General features: G+C 49.8%; 1 protein-coding gene across 2 annotated transcripts in view; it reads left to right on the top strand.

Annotated features, from left to right (window-relative positions):
- The window catches only part of ANKLE2 (ankyrin repeat and LEM domain containing 2), a 39,831-nt gene extending 22,379 nt beyond the window's left edge, over positions 1-17,452 (top strand). For both annotated transcript variants that reach the window (XM_055238099.2, XM_055238100.2), the window contains exons 6-13: positions 440-562; positions 3,037-3,103; positions 7,678-7,850; positions 9,277-9,383; positions 10,215-10,405; positions 12,993-13,587; positions 15,037-15,168; positions 15,700-17,452. In XM_055238099.2, the coding sequence (XP_055094074.1) occupies positions 440-562; positions 3,037-3,103; positions 7,678-7,850; positions 9,277-9,383; positions 10,215-10,405; positions 12,993-13,587; positions 15,037-15,168; positions 15,700-15,901 (1,590 nt within the window). In that variant the 3' untranslated portion in view covers positions 15,902-17,452. The remainder of the gene's footprint in view (positions 1-439; positions 563-3,036; positions 3,104-7,677; positions 7,851-9,276; positions 9,384-10,214; positions 10,406-12,992; positions 13,588-15,036; positions 15,169-15,699) is intronic.
- The last annotated feature ends 2,402 nt before the right edge of the window (positions 17,453-19,854 follow it).

Raw genomic sequence — 19,854 nt, 5'->3', positions numbered from 1 at the left:
CAGTGTCTTTTATGGACTTTTTGTTTGTGAGTCTTTTTAAAAAAAAAAAAAATAAGCCGGGCTCAGTGACTCACACCTGTAATCCCAGCACTTTGGGAGGCCCAGGCAGGTGGATCACCTGAGGTCAGGAGTTCGAGACCAGTCTCACCAGTATGGTGAAACCCCATCTCTACTAAAAATTTTTTTTAAAAAATTAGCTGGGTGTGGTGGCGGGTGCCTGTAGTCCCAGCTACTGGGGAGCCTGAGGCAGGAGAATCAGTTAAACCCGGGAGGCAGAGGTTGCAGTGAGCCGAGATCACGCCACTGCACTCCAGCCTGGGCAACAAAGTGAGAATCCATCTCAAAATGAATGAATGAATGTATAAATATCTATTTTCACCTTAGAGCAACCTTATGAGACAAGTGTGAATAATTGTGCTTCCTCTGCATCTTTTTTCAGGGCTATGACACACCGTTGCATTTTGCTTGTAAGTTTGGAAATGCAGATGTAGTCAACGTGCTTTCGTCACACCATTTGATTGTAAAAAACCCAAGGAATAAATATGATAAAACACCTGAAGATGTAAGTACTTATTACAGTGCAGTTGCTATCTAGAGTTAGAGATGGAAATATATGAATTTACAGTCTGTGATCACAGGCACAGGGAAGCCACAAGGAGCTCTGTATGAGTTGTGTTTGCTTTATGGGCACATGTTAGAACCTGGCTGTTGAGTAAGATGCACTTTGTGAAGAAGATGCATCTGTAGAACCAGGAGGGAAGGAACTGACCCACTTTGCTGATTTTATTTTCCTAAAACTGGCAGTCAGTTGCTTTGAACAGCTCACAGTCTTTTATCAAGTTCCCTCTCTGAACACATCAGTTGACCAGAGTCAGAGAGAACGGAGGTGGTAATGGTGGTGGTGGTGATGATGGTGGTAGTGAGAATGGTGGTGGTGATGGTTGTAGTGAGGATGATGATTATGGTGGTGATGATTATGGTGGTGATGGTGCTGGTGGTGGTGGTGGTGATGATGGTGGTAGTGAGAATGATGGTGGTGGTGATGGTGATAGTGATGGTGGTGATGGTGGTAATTATAATGGTGATGACGGTGGTAGAATGATGGTGGTGGTGGTGGTGATGACGACGGTGATGCTGGTGGTAGTGAGAATGATGGTTGTGATGGTGATGGTGATAGTGATGGTGGTGGTGGTGGTAGTGATGAGGATTGTGGTAATGGTGACAGTGAGGATGATGGTAGTGATGGTGGTGGTGATGGTGATTATGATGGTGATGGTGGTGATGGTGATGATGGTGATGATGGTGATGGTGGTGGTAGTGAGGATGATGGTGGTGATGGTGATGATTGTGATGATGGTGGTGGTGATGGTGATTATGATGGTGATGACGGTGGTAGTGAGAATGATGGTGGTGGTGATGATGGTGATGGTGATTATGGTGATGGTGGTTGATGGTGGTGACGGTGGTGGTAGTGAGGATGATGGTGGTAGCGATGATGGTTGTGATGATGAGGATGATGGTGAGGATGGTGATGAAGATGATGATGTAATGATGGTGGTGAGGATGAAGATGGTGGTGGTGGTAGTGGTGAGGATTGTGATGGTGAGTGAAATAATGGTGGTGGTGGTAGGGAGGATGGTTGTAATGGTGATGGTGAGATTATGGTGGTGATGGTGAGGGTGATGGTGGTAGTGATGATGGTTGTGGTGATGCTGATGAGGATGATGGTGGTGAGGATGGTGATGAAGATAGTGATGGTGATGATGTGAGGATGATGGTGGTGAAGATGAAGATAGCGATGATGTGGTGGTGTTGGCAATGGTGGTGATGACGGTGACGATGGTGGTAAGGATGACGATGCTGAAAGCAGCTAAATTGTATTCAGCTCAGTGTGCACCAGGCGCTGTGCTAAGCTTCTCACACATACATACTCATCTGACCCAGACAAGCCTTGTCAGTCAGGCCTCGTCATGAGCAGTTGAGTAAAGTGCACCTTGCAGAGGGCAGAAGTATGTTTTGTGCCCGCAAAGTGCAAGAAGTATCTGGACCTTCTGAGAACTGAAAGACGAGTTTGATTTTTCTATGTATTGCAGCTGTGAGCTGTCCCCGGTCTAGCAGCCCTTTAGAAATAAAAGCTGTAAGGATCTTCTGGTGGCAGTGGTCTCTCCCACACCCCTCTGTAATTGCTGTTACTACATAAGCAATACATCCACTTGCCATAGAAAACTTAAAATACTGCTTGATCAAAAAGAATAAAATTCACTAGAAAATTCTACAACTGAGAAATTGCCATTATTTTGTATATATGTGATTCAATTGTGTGTGTGTGTGTGTGTGTGTGTGTATCTGTACTTCAGCATAAGAATGGCATTTGGTAACCAACTTAAAACTCCTGGCATTCTAAAAAGCATTTGACTTTTTAAAGCTCACAGTCAGGTACAGACTTAAAAATGTAGTTGCATTCATAATTTTAGTTAGTTTCTCTCATAGGCTGGTTCCTTTCTTTCCTTTTATTTGAAGGTTGTTGGTTTTTCTATAGTTTGTAGCAAAAGTGCGTATTGCTGCAATTCTTCAAGGGCTGAGAAAGTTGATTTCTGTAGCGACAAAAACAGAACTTTGATGTTCCGTGTTACTTAGGAGCTCCACCTTGACCCAGCCTCACAACAAAAAGTTTGTGTACGACCAGGCTTCCTGTAGGTGGAACTCAAACAACCAGGAAGGTTAGAAACATGTTCACATGCTTCTGTTTTTACTCGATGCGCTGGTACGTTTTCCTCTCCTTGCAGACAGTTAGAAAATGTCGAGTAGCGCAAAGAAAAAGTAAATTTACCCATAATCCCAGAGTGTGTTCTCCTAGCTGTCCCCTTAGACTTTTAGAAAGACCTCACTCCACACATTTTTTGAGTGTGAGCTTTATTAAATCTTTAGCATTAAGATTCTACTTTACTGAGTTTAAAACTATTTTTCTAAAATCATTGTAATGATAAAGAAATGTTATGATCAAATAAGATTTAGACGCACTTTTTTTTCCAATAGGTAATTTGTGAAAGAAGCAAAAATAAATCTGTGGAACTGAAGGAGCGGATCAGAGAGTATTTAAAGGGTAAGATGGGGAGTCAGTGCCTGGATCGTGGGGTCCACGCTGGGAAGGGCCCTGGAGTGTTGGGGGACACAGCAGATCTTTGCTTTCCTGAGCTCCCCGGGCGTGTGCCGGCTCCCCTCGGAAGCCTCTCCTCGGGATCATCCTTTCTTCTGAGCTCTCCTAGCCCACGTGCCACCTCTTTTCCTGTTATCCCTTCTCTGAAGTCTTGTATCTGTTCCTTGAGCTTTCTGTGAGAGAACTTTTTTGAGGTTGTGCGTCGCTGCCTGTTGCCGGTAGCCTCATCCCTGGATCCATAGGTCTGTCTCACAGTAGCTTCATTGTGATGGCTTCTCTTCAGATGGAGCCTGCAGTTGGCAAAGAACAGCTCAGGGAGAGGCAGGGCCCAGAGCTCCTTGGTTGGGTGGCTAGCCTGGCTTTTGTGTATCTCTTTGCCTATGTTGGGGTGGGCGTCTCTCCCTGTCACTCCGATTCTGAAGCTGCCTCCTTCCTCCTCCTGTACTCCTGGTGCAGGCCCAGGCCCCTGCCTTGGCTCCAGGACACTCCCTCCCCACTGGCCTCAGACGTTCCCTCCCCACTGGCCTCAGACGTTCCCTCCCCACTCGCCTCAGACGTTCCCTCCCCACTCGCCTCTGGGAGAGAGGCCTTTGCTTTCTGGACTGCCCTCCTCTAGTCAGCAGCTTCTAGTTGTTGGCCCCTGTGCCTCGCGGTTTGTAGGTGCCAGGCATGTGAAAATGGCTGGTTTCAGGGATGGCTTTTCCCTGCCGTCTTCCTCTGTTTTCAGTGAATTTTGGAAGATGACACTTCTAGAGGCGCCTCTTCTTTGCCATCTTAGCTTGAAGTCTGGAGCTTCTGCTGGCTGGTGAGATTGAAGCAGACTCTGAGGTCCTTTCACCCTCCTGCCTGCTTTTCTCTCTCTCAGATTCCATTCCTATCCAAAACTCTGTCTCTATTTAAAGCAGGGTCCGCAAATGACTGCTTTTAAAAATAAAATTTTATTGGCATAAAGCTGTCAGCACCATTTGCACACTGTCCGGGTTCTTTCCCAGCACACAGTGACTTGTGGCCTACTGAGCCTAATTATTTACTGTCTGACCTTTTATAGAAGTTTACCAACCCTGATCTAAGGTATGAAGAGCCTCTGCTTGTCCCCTGATCTGTTCCTGTCCTAAGTATAATTTGTTAATTACACTTCTTCAGTGTGTGTAGCTGTGCACGGGAAATGAATCCTGCATGCTGTTAGCGGCGAGAGTTCCTCCTCAGGGCTGTTGAGGCCTCACTGCAGAGGCCCAGCCGGAACCTTCAGAGGCCCTGGGAACACACGGCTGTGTTGCCAGAACATCCCTGAAGAGCCGAGAGTCTGCTCCGGATTTTCAAAGCACACTGTCAGAAATGCTTTGCAACACTGACATTAAGCATTGCTTCGTGATGGTATTTAGGAAGCAATTCTGTCTGAGAGATCCTTGCGTATGTGGGACAGTAAAACACTGTCGCCTCTAAGATCTGCCCCAGCAGCTGTTTGCTGAGGAGAAGGCAGCACTGTGAGATCCATGTTCCTGTGGGCTGAGCTACACGGCACCTCCAGAGCTCCTACACCTCCTTCCTGGTCTTTCTGAGGCTCACGCGAAGCCCAGGCATGGTCAGCATCTATGGTCACACTGGGGCGTCGGTCACGCTGTAGCTTCACATGCCACAGAGCCTGCTACAGGGCCGGCTGCGTCCTGCATCCCACCTTTCCCGTCACTCAGAGAGAGACCCACGCTTGTATGAAGATGAGGAGGGACTCTAAAGTGTTATGAGAGACAAATAGGATCAGAAAGCCAGGCACAAAACCATCCAGAGACCGTGAGTCCCATCTGTAGATAGAAATTGTTAAAAGGGACTCAAATCAATATGCCAAAAAAGTAAACATTAGTATTTTATGAGTAAATTATAGGTAAATTATACCATATATCTACCATGCACCATATACTGTATATACTGTATGTCTTCTTTTCATATGCCACTAAAAGAGGGAAAAAACTGCCAATTAACCTGTAAAATGCCAAAGTACATATGATGCATCCAAATATAAGATAGTAATATGTAAGATAGAGTATTTGAATTGCCCTAATTTTCAGTATGGAAAATTAGTACTCTTGAATGGAAATCCTTCAGTACCTTCGGTACTCTTGAATGGAAATTGTCGTACTTTTTTTTAACTTTCATTTTAGGTTCCGGGGTAAGTGTGCAGGTTTGTTATATAGGTAACTTGCATGTCACCGGGGTTTGGGGTGCGGATTATTTTACCTGATCAGTGTAGTACCCAGAAGGTAGTTTTTCGATCCTCTCCCTCCTCCTCACTCTGTCCACCCTCAAGCAGGCCCTGCTGACTTCTTGTTCCTTCTTTGTGTACATGTTGCTCAGCGTTTGGCTCCCACTCATAAGTGAGAGCCGTGTTTGGTTTTCTTGCCTGTGTCAATTTCCTTAGGGTCATGGCCTCCAGCTCCAGCCACGTTACTGCAGAGGACTCGATCTTATTCTTAATATCCCGTGGTATAGATGTACCACATTTTCTTTATCCAGTTGACCGTTGATGGGCATACAGCACTTTTATAATTAGAAAAAAATTAAAAGCATAAAAACTACGATAAGCAGCTGGGCACCGTGGCTCACGCCTGTAATCCCAGCACTTTAGGAGGCCGAGGCAGGCGGATCACGAGGTCAGGAGATCGAGACCATCCTGGCTAACACGGTGAAACCTCATCTCTACTAAAAATACAAAAAATTAGCCGGGTGTGGTGGCGGGCACCAGTAGTCCCAGCTACTCGGGAGGCTGAGGCAGGAGAATGGCGTGAACCCGGGAGGTGGAGCTTGCGGTGAGCTGAGATTGCACCACTGCACTCCAGCCTGGGCGACAGAGCGAGACTCTGTTTCCAAAAAAAAAAAAAAAAAACTGTGATAAGCCTTTAACATAAGAAATTCCCAGGCATTCCAGAGTAGCATGAGTGACTGTAAAGGAAGCCTCTTGACTCTGGGTCTCCAGGTGCTGCGTTTGAAAGCAGGACGAGGTGGTGTGTGGCTTCCGTGCGACCTACAGAACCTCACGACACTATCCTGTGTGACTTGACTGCACTGTCCCGTGGGACCTGAAGACACTACTCTTCCTTGTGCTTTTTCCATACTCACATCCAAGTGCCGTGTGATTCCAGATCTGTAGAGAGATGCGTATTCAGTGATGCAAATTGTAAAGTACAAGAGAAGCAGAATTGAGAAGCGAGGAGGCCAGGCACAGCGGCCCACACCTGTGATAAACTACAACAGAAGCAGGATTGAGAAGCGAGGAGGCCGGGCACAGTGGCCCACACCTGTGATAAAGTACAAGAGAAGCAGAATTGAGAAGCAAGGAGGCCAGACACAGTGGCCCACACCTGTGATAAAGTACAAGAGAAGCAGAATTGAGAAGCAAGGAGGCCAGGCACAGCGGCCCACACCTGTGATAAATTACGAGAAGCAGAATTGAGAAGCAAGGGGGCTGGGCACGGTGGCCCACGCCTGTGATAAACTACAACAGAAGCAGAACTGAGAAGCGAGGAGGCCGGGCACAGCGGCCCACACCTGTAATCCCAGAACTTGTGGAGGTGGAGGTGGAGGTGGAGGTGGAGGTGGGATGATCACTTGCATCCAGCAGTTCGAGACCAGCCTGGGCAACAGAGCAAGACCCCATCTCTACAAAAAGTAAAAAATAGCCAGGTGTGGTGGTGCGTGCCTGTGGTCCCAGCTACTCAAGAGGCTGAGGTGGGAGGATTACTTGAGCCTGGGAGTTCGAGGCTGCAGTGAGCCATGATTGCACCACAGCACTCCAGCCTGGGTGACAGAATGAGACTCTGTCTGAAACTAAGAGGAGAAAAAAGGAGAGAAGGAGTAAAATATAACTTTTTTTTGTTTTTTGAGACAGATTCTCACTCTGTCACCCAGGCTGGAGCGCAGTGGTGTGATCTCGGCTCACTGCAACCTCCACCTCCCGGGTTCAGGTGATTTTCATGCCTCGGCCTCCTGAGTAGCTGGGATTACAGGCACCCGCCACCACACGCGGCTAATTTTTGTATTTTTAGTAGAGATGGGGTTTCATCATGTTGGCCAGGCTGGTCTTGAACTCCTGACCTCAAGTGATCTGCTCACCTCAGCCTCCCAAAGTGGTAGGATTACAAGCGTGAGCCACCGCACCCAGCTGGAATGAAATATAACTTATTTTTAAAATGTATTAAGCTCCTACTGTGTGCTAATCTTACTCAGGTCCGACCCCTCAGCCCTTTAACTACCTGGGGCTTCCTTTTCTTTTCTTTCTTTTCTTGTAGCAGTGGAGGAAAATGAGGCTGGTTAAGTGAAGTGAGCTCTGAGACCTTGTGTGACTTTGTTTCCATTGTATCCATTTGCATTAAGTGAAGTGAGCTCTGGTGCAAACCACCCTCTGCCCCGTCCGTTGGATCCATTTGCAGAGGCCTTGACAAGGGTTTGCGTGATCCCCGTGCCGCTCACCCAGACCTGACCCGCAGAGGGGGTGGAAGCCTGCAGCCAGTGCCTGTCTCCTCCCTCAGGTCACTACTACGTGCCCCTCCTGAGAGCAGAAGACACTTCTTCTCCAGTCATCGGGGAGCTGTGGTCCCCAGCCCAGACAGCTGAGGCCTCTCACGTCAGCCGCTACGGAGGCAGCCCCAGAGACCCTCTGCTGACCCTGAGAGCCTTCGCGGGGCCCCTGAGTCCGGCCAAGGTGAGCTGCTGTAGAAGCTTCTGGACGTGGTGCCTGGCTGTCCCTATACTGTGGTGCTGGGTGTTCCAGCCTATTGCCTTGTGCGTGGTCTCAGGGACCATGTGATTGTCCTCATCTCAAACCATCCCCCTGTGAGTTGGTGATGAGAGCGTTTGCCACAGAAACCTGTGTTCTTGGGTTACCAGGGCCGATGTGCCGGGAGCCACACGTCTCAACAACGCAGACATTCCCTGGGCCAGCCCCGTCCTGTGCGCGTGTCGCCCTGTTCTTTCTGTGTTGATGGCCCATCCTAGGGCACCTTGCTGGTGTAGCGAGGCTGCCCGTTGTGACTAGGAAAGCTCCGTCTTCACGTCCACCTCCTGACCACGTTTCCCTGCGGCTGCAGCCCCCGCTGGCTTCCTCTCAGACAAGTCCCTCTCCTGGAAGCCTCAGCCCCCAGGTTCTACTCATCCCCGATGTTCAGAGAAATCCTTAATGGTGGTGTTGCTGGGTCAAAGGTTGTACATGTTTTTTTATTTACAGTTGACAATTCTTTCTCCTATTGAAGTACTTCACATACTGACCTGTACGCATAATCCTGTGCTAAAAACTTTCTAAATAAGTTATGATGAAAATGGCTCTAGGCCGGGCGCGGTGGCTCACGCCTGTAATCCCAGCACTTTGGGAGGCCGAGGCGGGCGGATCACGACGTCAGGAGATCAAGACCATCCTGGCTAACACGGTGAAACCCCATCTCTACTAAAAATACAAAAAATTAGCCGGGCGTGGGGGCGGGTGCCTGTAGTCCCAGCTGCTCGGGAGGCTGAGGCAGGAGAATGGTGTGAACCCAGGAGGCAGAGCTTGCAGTGAGGGGAGATCGCCCCACTGCACTCCAGCCTGGGTGACAGAGTGATACTCCGTCTCAAAAAAAAAAAAAAAAAAAAAGGAAATAGCTCCAAAATTAGGTGGTATCAGGTAGGATTAGGTCAGATCCATGAAGTATAAAGCTCTAAGAAGAGTGACTAAGGAAGATCAACATTGGTTTCTTCCCCTGCAATGGGAGCAGTGTCACATGTGCGTCGGGGTGGCGCTCTGAGCCGTCCACTGTCCTCAGGGTGAGGCCTCATGCTTGGGCCCACCTGGTACTGAACCTCACACAGCCCAGACGGGGTTGCAAGAAAGGAGACCGCCTCCCTTCCCCCGGGTCAGAGTGGAGCCATGCGGCCACTCAGCTATGCCACAGGTGGGCACGTGGCCCAGGGTTCTGCTAGTGAAGGGGAGAGAAGGAAGGGTGTCAGGAGACAGGCAGCTGCTGCGATGCTGACGGCTCTTCAGGTTTCGGTAGCTGAGGGACGCGGTTCCTGGCAGGGCTCAAATGCCTCTTAAGTTTCCCCAGCTGAGGGGCGCGGTGCCTGGCAGGACTCAATACATTTTTTTTTCTTCATAGGCAGAAGATTTTCGCAAACTCTGGAAAACTCCACCTCGAGAGAAAGCAGGCTTCCTTCACCATGTCAAGAAATCGGACCCAGAAAGAGGCTTTGAGAGAGTGGGAAGGTACTGAAAGGCTGAGCCGCAGCAGCATGGGGTGCACAGTTGGTCGCGTTTTGATTAATGATAGAAGGTCAAATCACAGCTTCAAAGTACCAATTCCCAGGAAGCCTTTACTGGGAGTCTTGGTCCTTTTCATGAAGGTCTGATTCCTTGTGGATGTTGCGGAATTCTAGCTTACGCCAGTCCCGTCCCAGACCTGGGGGACATCTGCAGCGCCTTCCTTTCCTTTTCTAATTGGAATTCCTTGTTGATTCTGGGACATGTTTCTAAGGAACCTTAATATTTTATAGAAGGTACCATATAATGGTATGGATTCCTTGGGAAAAAACAGGCCATAGCCACAAAGCTAAATTATGTTGTAATCAAATAAAGCTTCGTGGAATTGTTTAGAATATTTTCTCAAAATACGTGCCCAGTGTCAGTTGTACAACTGGAACTCAGAAAGGACGTCCAGGCTTTTGTGTGCCTGGCCATGACTAGAACCATGGGCAAGTTCACAGGGCTGTTCCGTGATCATTAACACGTCCGTCTGTGGGAGTTGAACTGTGTGACCTGGGTTGCTGGCATGAGGGTCTGTCGGGCTGAGGTCTCCTTCCTGCCTGCAGCTGGTTCATGGCTCCTGAGAGCTCTGCCGGGTCCTGCTTACCTGTGAGGAGGCGTGCTGTTTCAGAAAATGCACCGTATGATTTCAGCTGCAAGTTAAGGATAAAGGAAAATTATAACCATGATTGCAGACATTGCTTTGGTACTTAAAGCTTTAGTGGGTTTTTTCTGTGTAGTTCTGAGTATTTTTTCTGGTTTCACAACTGGTTAATTGTGTTTTGTTTCTTACAGGGAGCTAGCTCATGAGCTGGGGTATCCCTGGGTTGAATACTGGGAATTTCTGGGCTGTTTTGTTGATCTGTCTTCCCAGGAAGGCCTGCAAAGACTAGAAGAATATCTCACACAGCAGGAAATAGGCAAAAAGGCTCAACAAGAAACAGGAGAATGGGAAGCCTCCTGCCGAGATAAAGCCACCACGTCTGGTAAGCACCTGCAGGTGTGGGCGTGGCAGCTGGGAGGGGCCCCCCCGTGGCCGGGGTCTGACAGGATGCGCACATCTGTTTCTCATCTCTTGGTGTTTTTAACGTAAAGGTCTGGTACTTTCCCTTAGGTTAATATTTTTTTAGACGGAATCTCTCTTTGTCACCCAGGCTGGAGTGCAGTGGCGCAATCTTGGCTCACTGCAACCTCCACCTCCTGGGTTCAAGCGATTCTTCTGCCTCAGCCTCCTGAGTAGCTGGGACTACAAGCGCCCGCCACCACACCCAGCTAATTTTCGTATTTTTTTTTTTAGTAGAGACAAGGTTTCACCGTATTGGCCAGGCTGGTCTCGAACTCCTGACCTCGTGATCCACCTGCCTCGGCCTCCCAGAGTGCTGGGAAGGTTAATGTTAAATGGGTTGTGTGTCGGGGAGGATACATGAAAAATAATGGCATCGCTTTGAGCAGTATTGCTGTTTCTGCTTGTGTTTGCATTACCCAAAATCTAATATAGTTTCATTCTGTGCCATTTTCTCAAAACTCATAATAGCTGAACTCCATTGGCTGAGACTGTGATATTTTAGATTTGGTATATTTTCAGGAAAAAGACAAAAGAGTACACATCAGAATACTGGTGTATATCAGACACCAGGGCGCAAAGCGCCTCACACGGTGTATATCAGACACCAGGCTTTGCACAGCGTATATCAGACACCAGGACGCAAAGTGCTTCCAAAGCACAGATGCACTGAATGGAAAGATCATGATGGAAGAGGTTAATCTACACAAAATCTAAAAGAGATTCATAAAAACATCAACGATGGCCGGGCACGGGTGCTCACACCTGTAATCCCAGCGGCCGGGTGTGGCGGCTCATGCTGTAATCCCAGCACTTTGGGAGGCCAACGTGGGTGGATTGCTGAAGCCCAGGAGTTCGAAGGCAGCCTGAGCAACATAGTGAAACTCCGTCTCTATTTATTTTTTTAAAAAAACAGAAATTTGCTAATAACTAGAGATTTGAATCTGCTAAAATACAAATTAAAGCAGATACACAATTTAAACTGTGTGTGTGAGAGAGTGTGTGTGTCTGTGTGAGTTTGTGTGTATAAGGTCAAAATAGAACCATTAACCCACAAGACACTTCATTTATAAAACAAACTCCCTGGAATGATAGAAAGAAAATGAAAATGATTGACATACATTAAACTAAGAAGCAGTGAATCTTAAATGGTCGCCTGTGACTCTAAACCACAGAACTAGAGCGAAGTCAGTGCTGTCGTTTTATGGGAATCATTGAAATCTGACCTTGCCGTGTTGTAGCTGACGGTGGCACAGAACTCACTTCTGTAAAGTGGCCTCGTTTACAGTGTTGTCTTGTGACTATGTACATTTTAATTAGTAAATATGAAATAAAGTTGATGCGTTTCCTAAGTAGCAGGAGCCACAGCTCAAGTGTTCTGGATCCTCCCGTGGCCGCGGCCACCATCGTGAACACCAAATGGGATATTTCTTTTTTTTTTTTTTTTTTGAGACAGAGTCTCGCTCTGTCGCCCGGGCTGGAGTGCAGTGGCGCGATCTCGGCTCACTGCAAGCTCCGCCTCCCGGGTTCACGCCATTCTCCTGCCTCAGCCTCTCCGAGTAGCTGGGACTACAGGCACCCGCCACCACGCCCGGCTAATTTTTTTTTTTGTATTTTTAGTAGAGACGGGGTTTCACCATGGTCTTGATCTCCTGACCTCGTGATCCGCCTGCCTCGGCCTCCCAAAGTGCTGGGATTACAAGCGTGAGCCACCGCGCCCGGCCCCAAATGGGATATTTCTGTTGCCTGTCACACAGTGCTGCGCCCAGGAGCTCTTCTGTGTTATCTTCACAGCCAAAGTGCAGCAGTGCTACTTCATGGAGTTGTTGTGGACAGTCTCCCGGGATCCTCGGGAGCACTGTGACACTCGGAGCCCCTGGGCTCGCAGCAGATCAGAGTTGGAGTGAGAGCTGGAGGGCGGCTGGGGGTGCAGGGCAGTCATCTCGCCCATCACCTGGGCTGCCCTTGGCGTTTTCACGTCCCTGCCTTTGAAAGAAAAGTCAGCCTGGCAGCTTTTTTTTCCTCCTTCTCTGAAGTAGGGTCTCACTCTGTGGCACAGGATGGAAAGCAGTGGCGCGATCACAGCCCCCTGCAGCCTCCACCTCCTGGGCTCAAGCGATCCTCCCACTTGAGCCTCCCAAATAGCTGAGACTACAGGCGCGTGCCACCGTGGCAGTTAATTTTTCTGTAGAGAACGGGGTTTCGCTATGTTGCCCAGGCAGTCTTGAACTCTTGGGGTCCAGTGACCCCCCTGCCATGGCCTCCCAGAGTGCTGGGATTGCAGGCATGAGCTTCTGTGCCTGGCCCCAGCAGCCTGATTGCGTCTGCAGGGTCCTGTTGCCCTTTTCCAGAGTCGTGTGCGTGGTTTTCCATCTTGAAATCTGATGAGGAGGTTTCAGATGTAAGAGTCGCTGTTGCTGGGGTCATAGCAGTTGGTCACGGACGGAGCAGAGGAGCTCTGTGGCTTCCTGTCGTTCCCATCACTGAAGTGCCCCTTGTTGTCCTCACAGGCAGCAATTCCATTTCCGTGAGGGCGTTTCTAGATGAAGATGACATGAGCTTGGAAGAAATAAAAAATCGGCAAAATGCAGCTCGAAATAACAGCCCGCCCACAGTCGGTGCTTTTGGACATACGAGGTGCAGCACCTTCCCCTTGGAGCAGGAGGCAGACCTCATAGAAGCTGCCGAGCCGGGCGGTCCAGACAGCAGCAGAAATGGGCTCTGCCATCCTCTGAGTCACAGCAGGACCCTGGCGGGCAAGAGACCAAAGGCCCCCCATGGGGAGGAAGCCCAACTGCCACCTGTCTCCGATTTGACTGTTGAGTTTGATAAACTGAATTTGCAAAATGTAGGAAGTAGCGTTTCTAAGACACCAGATGAAAATACGAAAACTAAAGATAAGATCCTGACTTCAAGAATCAATGCAGTAGAAAGAGACTTGTTAGCGCCTTCTTCTCCCGCAGACCAACTCGGGAATGGCCATAGGAGGACGGAAAGTGAAATGTCAGCCAGGATCGCTAAAATGTCCTTGAGTCCCAGCAGCCCCAGGCACGAGGATCAGCTCGAGGTCACCAGGGAACCGGCCAGGCGGCTCTTCCTTTTTGGGTAGGCATGTGTTGCCCTCTGCACTCACTCTTCTTCCCCTCTCCCACTCCTCCTTCCCTGCCCCCCTCCCCTTGCCTCCCCCTCCGCTCACCTCCCCCTCCCCTCCCCTCACCTCCCCCTCCCCTCCCCTCACCCCCCCTCCCCCATCCCCCCACCCCATCCCCTCCACTCTCCTCTCCTCTCCTCTCTTCTCCTTTCCTTTCTTTCTTTAAGATGGAGTCTTGCTCTGTCGCCCAGGCTGGAGTGCAGTGGTGCGATCACAGCTCACTGTAACCTCCACCTCCTAGATTCAACCAATTCTCCTGCCTCAGCCTCCTGAGTAGCTGGGATTACATGCGCCTGCTACCACGCCTAGTTGATTTTTGTATTTTTAGTAGAGATGGGGTTTCGCCATGGATTGGCCAGGCTGGTGTTATTGGCCAGGCTGGTGTCGAACTCCTGACCTTGTGATCCACCCGCCCCGGCCTCCTAAAGTGCTGGGATCACAGGCGTGAGCCACCACGCCCGGCCTCCACACAAGCTTTTGTGTGGACTTGCCGTGTGCGTTCAGTTCCTGTCTCTGAGTCTAGCTTCTAGATGCTCTTTCTGGGTCTGCCTCCGGTTGGACTGTGGGTGATCCTAGTGTTTGCTGTTATTTGCTAGGGATGTGCCTGCCACTGGTGTGAATGATCTCTTCTAAATCCTTCTAGGAAGAAAAGCCATCTTGGGGTCAATCTCAATCGAACGGGATAAATGTACCTAACCTTCTGGTACTGAGCACCCTCTGAGGGCGCAGAGATGCAAAACTGCATTTTAACAGCGGGTGGATCCTGCTACCATAGAGAATGCAGGCGCGCACCCAGAGGCGACTCCTCCCTGGTCCCTGCTCTTCTCATCACAGGACAGCAAGTCTGCACCTGCCTCCCTGGCCTTGGGAGATGCCTCCCTCTGCAGAGTGGCCCTCGGCTCCCTGACAGCTGATGCCCTGACAGCTGATGCCCTGACATGCTGCTGCTGGTTCCCTGGTTCCATCTGCTCGGGCCAGGTCGATCCTTGCACACTGTTGTTTTGTGTGCTGGGTTCTTGAGTTTAAAACGTAGTGTTATTTGGCCAGGTGCGGTGGCTCATGCCTGTAATTCCAGCACTTTGGGAGGCCGAGGTGGGTGGATCACAAGGTCAGGAGTTCAAGACCAGCCTGACCAAGATGGTGAAATCCTATCTCTACTAAAAATACAAAAAATTAGCCAGGCATGGTGGCATGCACCTGTAGTCCCAGCTACTCGGGAGGCTGAGGCAGAGAATTGCTTGAACCCGGGAGGCGGAGGTTGCAGTGAGCCGAGATTGCGCCACCGCATTCCAGCCTGGGCGACAGAGCAAGACTCTGTCTCAAAATAAGAAAAAAAATAGTGGTATTTTAGAAGTCTTTGTTTTTACCAAAGATGTTTTTGCTTCTTTTATTGTGTTTTCCAGAGAGGAGCCATCAAAACTCGATCAGGATGTTTTAGCTGCTCTTGAATGTGCAGACGTCGACCCCCATTGGTTCCCGGCCGTGCACAGATGGAAGAGTGCTGTCCTGTGCTACTCACCCTCGGACAGACAGAGGTATGTGGGGCCCGGACAGCCTGTCACCCGCAGGGCAGCTTTTGGAAGTTTCTGCAGGGTCCAGTTCCAGTTCATGCGAACGTATCAGTGGCTCTTCCCAACGCTGGCAGGCCCATCAGCCAGGCTGTGGATTTGGGTGTTGTGGCTCTGCACACAGGACAGAGCTCCAGTTGGGTGGAAAAGCTGAACGGGTCAGCTGCTGACAAGCTGACGGCTAGAGGGGTGGAAGCAGCAGGGTTTCTACTCAGATCACACAGGATTCTTCTGGAAACCCCCATGAGCTTGACTCTCCTAGTGCCCGCGGTGCCAGGGTTCGGCAGTGCCTCTCCACCTGGGCGCGTGTGCCCATGGTACCAGGGTTCAGCAGTGCCTCTCCTCTGCCCGGGCATGTGTGCCCGCAGTGCCAGGGTTCAGCAGTGTCTCTCCTCCGCCCGGGCGCGTGTGCCTGAGTCTGGGGCCGTTATTCTCTGACTCTCGCTGTTCATCTCCAGGCCTGCCCGTCTGCTAACAGTTCTTTCTTGCTTTCCGCAGTTGGCCCAGTCCCACGGTGAAAGGAAAGTTCAAGTCTCAGCTGCCAGATCTCAGTGGCCCTCACAGCTACAGTCCGGGGAGAAACAGCGTGGCTGGAAGCAACCCTGCAAAGCCGGGCCTGGGCAGTCCTGGGCGCTACAGCCCCGTGCACGGGAGCCAGCTCCGCAGGATGACGCGCCTGGCTGAGCTTGCCGCCCTGTAGGCCCCGCGCTGGGCTCTCGGTTTGTTCTTCGTTTTTAAAGAAGGAAGGGTCATACGTTTATTGCTAAACTGTCAAAAACGAACATATTCTGATTAAATTATTACTCCTCACTTTGAGGGTGTGAGAATTTTAGAAGATTTAAATGTTCTATATAAAACTTAGATTTCTGATATTTTGGAAGAAGAAGTTAATGAAAGCAAACTCAAGATACCAGTTTTCTGGAAACTATCCATGTGGTAATGGTGGACTTTTTAGGTGGCAGTTTCTAGGTCTGAAATGTAGCAGAGGAAAGGGTGCCGAGGCAGTTGCAGGCAGGCAGCCCCGTACTCATCCGACAGACGCTGTGGACGAGGAGGGGCCTGGCGGAGGCGTGAGCACCGATGTCCCCGCGATACCTGCGCTCACCAAGATGAACTGTTTGCTGCCCTGTCTTTTCCTGGGGGGTGGTGGTGGCATGTGATGGTGGCAGAGTCCCTGTTGGTTCATCCGTGGGTCTCATGGTTCAGACAGAGTGAGGTGGACGACAGGGATCAGGGAGCCAGGAGTGCGCCTCAGATTCACAGCAACCATTATAATTTGGGTTGTTCGGAATATTTAAATTACTGATCAGAAGATAAAAGTAGCTTTTCTCTTGGGAAGTCTTGCAGCCCGTGGGAGTGATGCCAGGAGCAATACAGAGCTCAGCAGCAGTGGTGCCAGGGTGTTCCCTGTTTCCTCAGCACATGAGCCTTCACCGCCTACTTCATTCAGGGGCCAGTGTAGCAGGAATACAATGTATAAATTGTTCTGTTTTGAAATTTATCCTGAGGCTTTGTTGAGCACAAATGATGATACGAGAAAGGTATCCTTTATTTTGGAACTCATTTCAGCTGGGATCTCCTGTATCAGTGTGTTGCATTTAGGTTTGAGTCCCATCTTGGTTTCTTCCCGTGTTGACTGTAGCCTTCACCTTGGCTTGAATGAAGGTCTGTGGTTGGAAGGTGTGAGGAGCCGCCGATGTGCTCAGGCGGTGCTAACTGGAGGTCGGTTTCTTCCTGGGTATTACGGGCAACTGCTCACACAGTTGTTTCTCTGTGAACATTTCCAGTGTTTAATCCAAAATGAAAACCCAGCAATGCTTTTGCTAACTTCAGTGCCTTTTATAAATCATTTTTAAATTTCCTGAACTTGCTTTTTGAGGATATACAGTGATATTAAGTAGACGCAGGATTGTTTTTGTTTGTAAAAATTCTGAATTGAAACTTTGTTTAAAAAAAAGGCTTATTTCCTATGACAAGAGGTAGGTCAGGAATATTAGAATCAAGATTTAAATGTTAAAATTCAATTTTGTTACACAGGGTGTCTTCATTTGTTTTATAGCAGACAAGATCTAGATCCCAGACAGAAACAACACATGCTATTCTAAAAAGCAGCATTTTAAAAGGCACCTTGGTTCTCAAAAGAAATCAGAATATGGATATTCGTAGTGATGATCTGTTTTCTCTAAAATCTTACCGTATTGTCTGTATATGGTTGTAAATTCAAATGAAAGTAAAAGGTTTTGGCCCTGTTTTTGTACGTGGACCACTGCTCCTGATTTCCCAGGTCTTAGGCCGCCTTTGACTGTTTCTCCGTTTGTTTGTGGGCAGCGATTCCAGTCCCAACGGAGGCATTCGCGTGTGTCCCGGGGGGTTATGTCCTTCACAAAACACTTAATGAAATGAATTACTTCAAAACCGCGTGGTAATAATTGTAAGCTTTCGCAAAGATCCCTCACCTGTGCCCAGGCACACGGCACTGTTTTTGTTGGATGGCCATCAACATGGGCGCCCTCAGATTCGCTTGCTGTTTTTAGGCCCCTTTCTTGACTAACTCAGTTGTGAAAGACTTTCTGGCATCCGTTAAAAGAGCACAGATTTTACCGTTGCTCTTGGCAGTGGGAAACCTTGGTGACATTAACAGTTGCTGTGGTGGCTTTGGTTGGAAAGTGCCCTGCTCTAGCGTGGTGGCAGCTGTTGAGGGAGGCGCCCGGTGAGTCTGCTGCTCGTTTCTGGGGTAAAAGCAGCCATGGTGCTGCGTACCAGCCGTGGGAGTGCCAGCGGCGCCGTGGCAGAGACCACAGCCAGGTCCTCCAGAGCCGTGTGGATGTTTCCAGAAGCCTGCAGTTTTCCCAGGGAAGGGCTGATGGTGGAACCCTCGTTGGGGCCCGACTGTGCGTGCGGGGCGCAGGCGTGTGTGTCGTGGTTGGAAACCTTGTGACTGCTCCAGCTGCAGACTGCCCCGCCAAGAAAAGGCTTTGGGATAAATGTCGGCATGGTGGCTGCTGGCAGCTGGCTGCCATCCGGTGGCATTGCCGTTCCCACCAGTCTCATTGAGGCTTCTGGTGTGCAGTTTTCACTTTGGCCAGACTGAGGGTATCGTTACTAACATTTGAGAGGTCTTCAGTCTGTCCCAAAAAGGGGGACAGTTTCCATCGTTGACGTCACTGAGCCCCTGTAACTCACCCAGTCCAGACGCCCTCAGCCTTCCCCTCCTGCGGCTCCCTCCACGCAGGCGTTCACAACATGCACAACACACACGCTCCCTGGGGGCTGCCCTGGCATGGGTCAGCTCCCCACTCTCCTGCCTGCCCCTCCCTGCCTTCTCCCCGGCCATGCCTGCCCTGAGTCCAGCATTCAGAAATTAGACCCCCACCAGCTACCAGCCAAACCGGGAGCCATCCTCACTCCCAAATGCAGAAGACTGGAAAAGGCCATTTAAGGAAGAACCACTTAGAACAGCAGGTATTTTAGAAGGGAAGAGTCTAGCAGGCACAGTGGCTCATGTGCTTTGGGAGGCCGCGGTGGGCAGATCACTTGAGGCCAGGAGCTCGAGACCAGTCTAGCCAGCATAGTGAAACTCATCTCTGCCACAAATGCAAAAATGAGCCAGGTGCAGTGACGCACGCCTGTAGAACGAGCCACTTGGGAGGCTGAGACATGAGAATCGCTTGAGCCTGGAAAGCGGAGGTTGTAGTGAGCCGAGATGGTGGCACTACACTCCAGCCCGGGTGACGGAGCCAGAGTATGTCTCAAAAAGAGTTTGCTGGGAATTTACTCTAGAAAAAGAAACTAAAAATTATTTAAAGTTTCATATTCAAGAAACTTAGGTAATCATCTATGGCCATACTACCCTGAACACACCCAGTCTCTCTGATCTTGACAGATAAGCAGGGCCTGGTTAGGACTTGGAGTGGAGGCTGCCTGGGAATACCAAGGGCTGTAGACTTGAAAAACAAAAATACAGGTTATCATTGCTGTATGCTCTTAAAGAATTAGTCGCACACTGAGTTTGTGGCTTAACTTTTCAAAATCCTTGACTTCAAATCTGACTTAAGCAGCATAATCAGGTTTTCTTTCCTTTTGGGTATTTTTTTTTTTGCAGAAGCATTTGAAGACTCTGGGTCACTGGTTTCTTGTGATCCCTTGAAAACTGCTCATGGTCTCCCGTCCGCCTCCCCCTTTAGACCAGGTCGTCTGTCCAGATCTTCACGTGAGTGGGACTCATGTCTGTGGTGTGAGCGGTGGGAGTGGCCGTGGGCTGTGTAGGGCGTCGGGGCCCACTGACGTGTGGTCATTCCACATTGTGATGATGAGCTTCGCTGCCCAGCAAACCTGCACCTGCTCTCAGCATTGCCTCAGTGCTAGGCGTGCTGGCCCCACTCCCACCTCCAGGCTTTCCCACTTTACAGAGGAGCTGGGGCTCTCAGCAAAGCAAAGGCTTAGGCCTGCAGCGCTGCCCCATCCCGGGAGGCCCAGCGCTGGGGCTGTGGTGTGGGCGCCCTGTGCAGCTGACTTGGAGTATCCCAGACTCCTTCCTCGCGAGTCTTGCTCCTGTCTGAGGTCACACGTGAGTGTGCCTGGTATTTGTTTTTGAAGTTGGCGCGGCAGTGGCTTATCAAACTATTTCTAGACAATAGTGTATGGCTGCTGTGG

This window comes from Symphalangus syndactylus, chromosome 13, assembly GCF_028878055.3.
Source record: "Symphalangus syndactylus isolate Jambi chromosome 13, NHGRI_mSymSyn1-v2.1_pri, whole genome shotgun sequence".
NCBI lineage: Eukaryota > Metazoa > Chordata > Mammalia > Primates > Hylobatidae > Symphalangus > Symphalangus syndactylus.
This window is presented reverse-complemented; position numbering and strand designations above follow the sequence as displayed.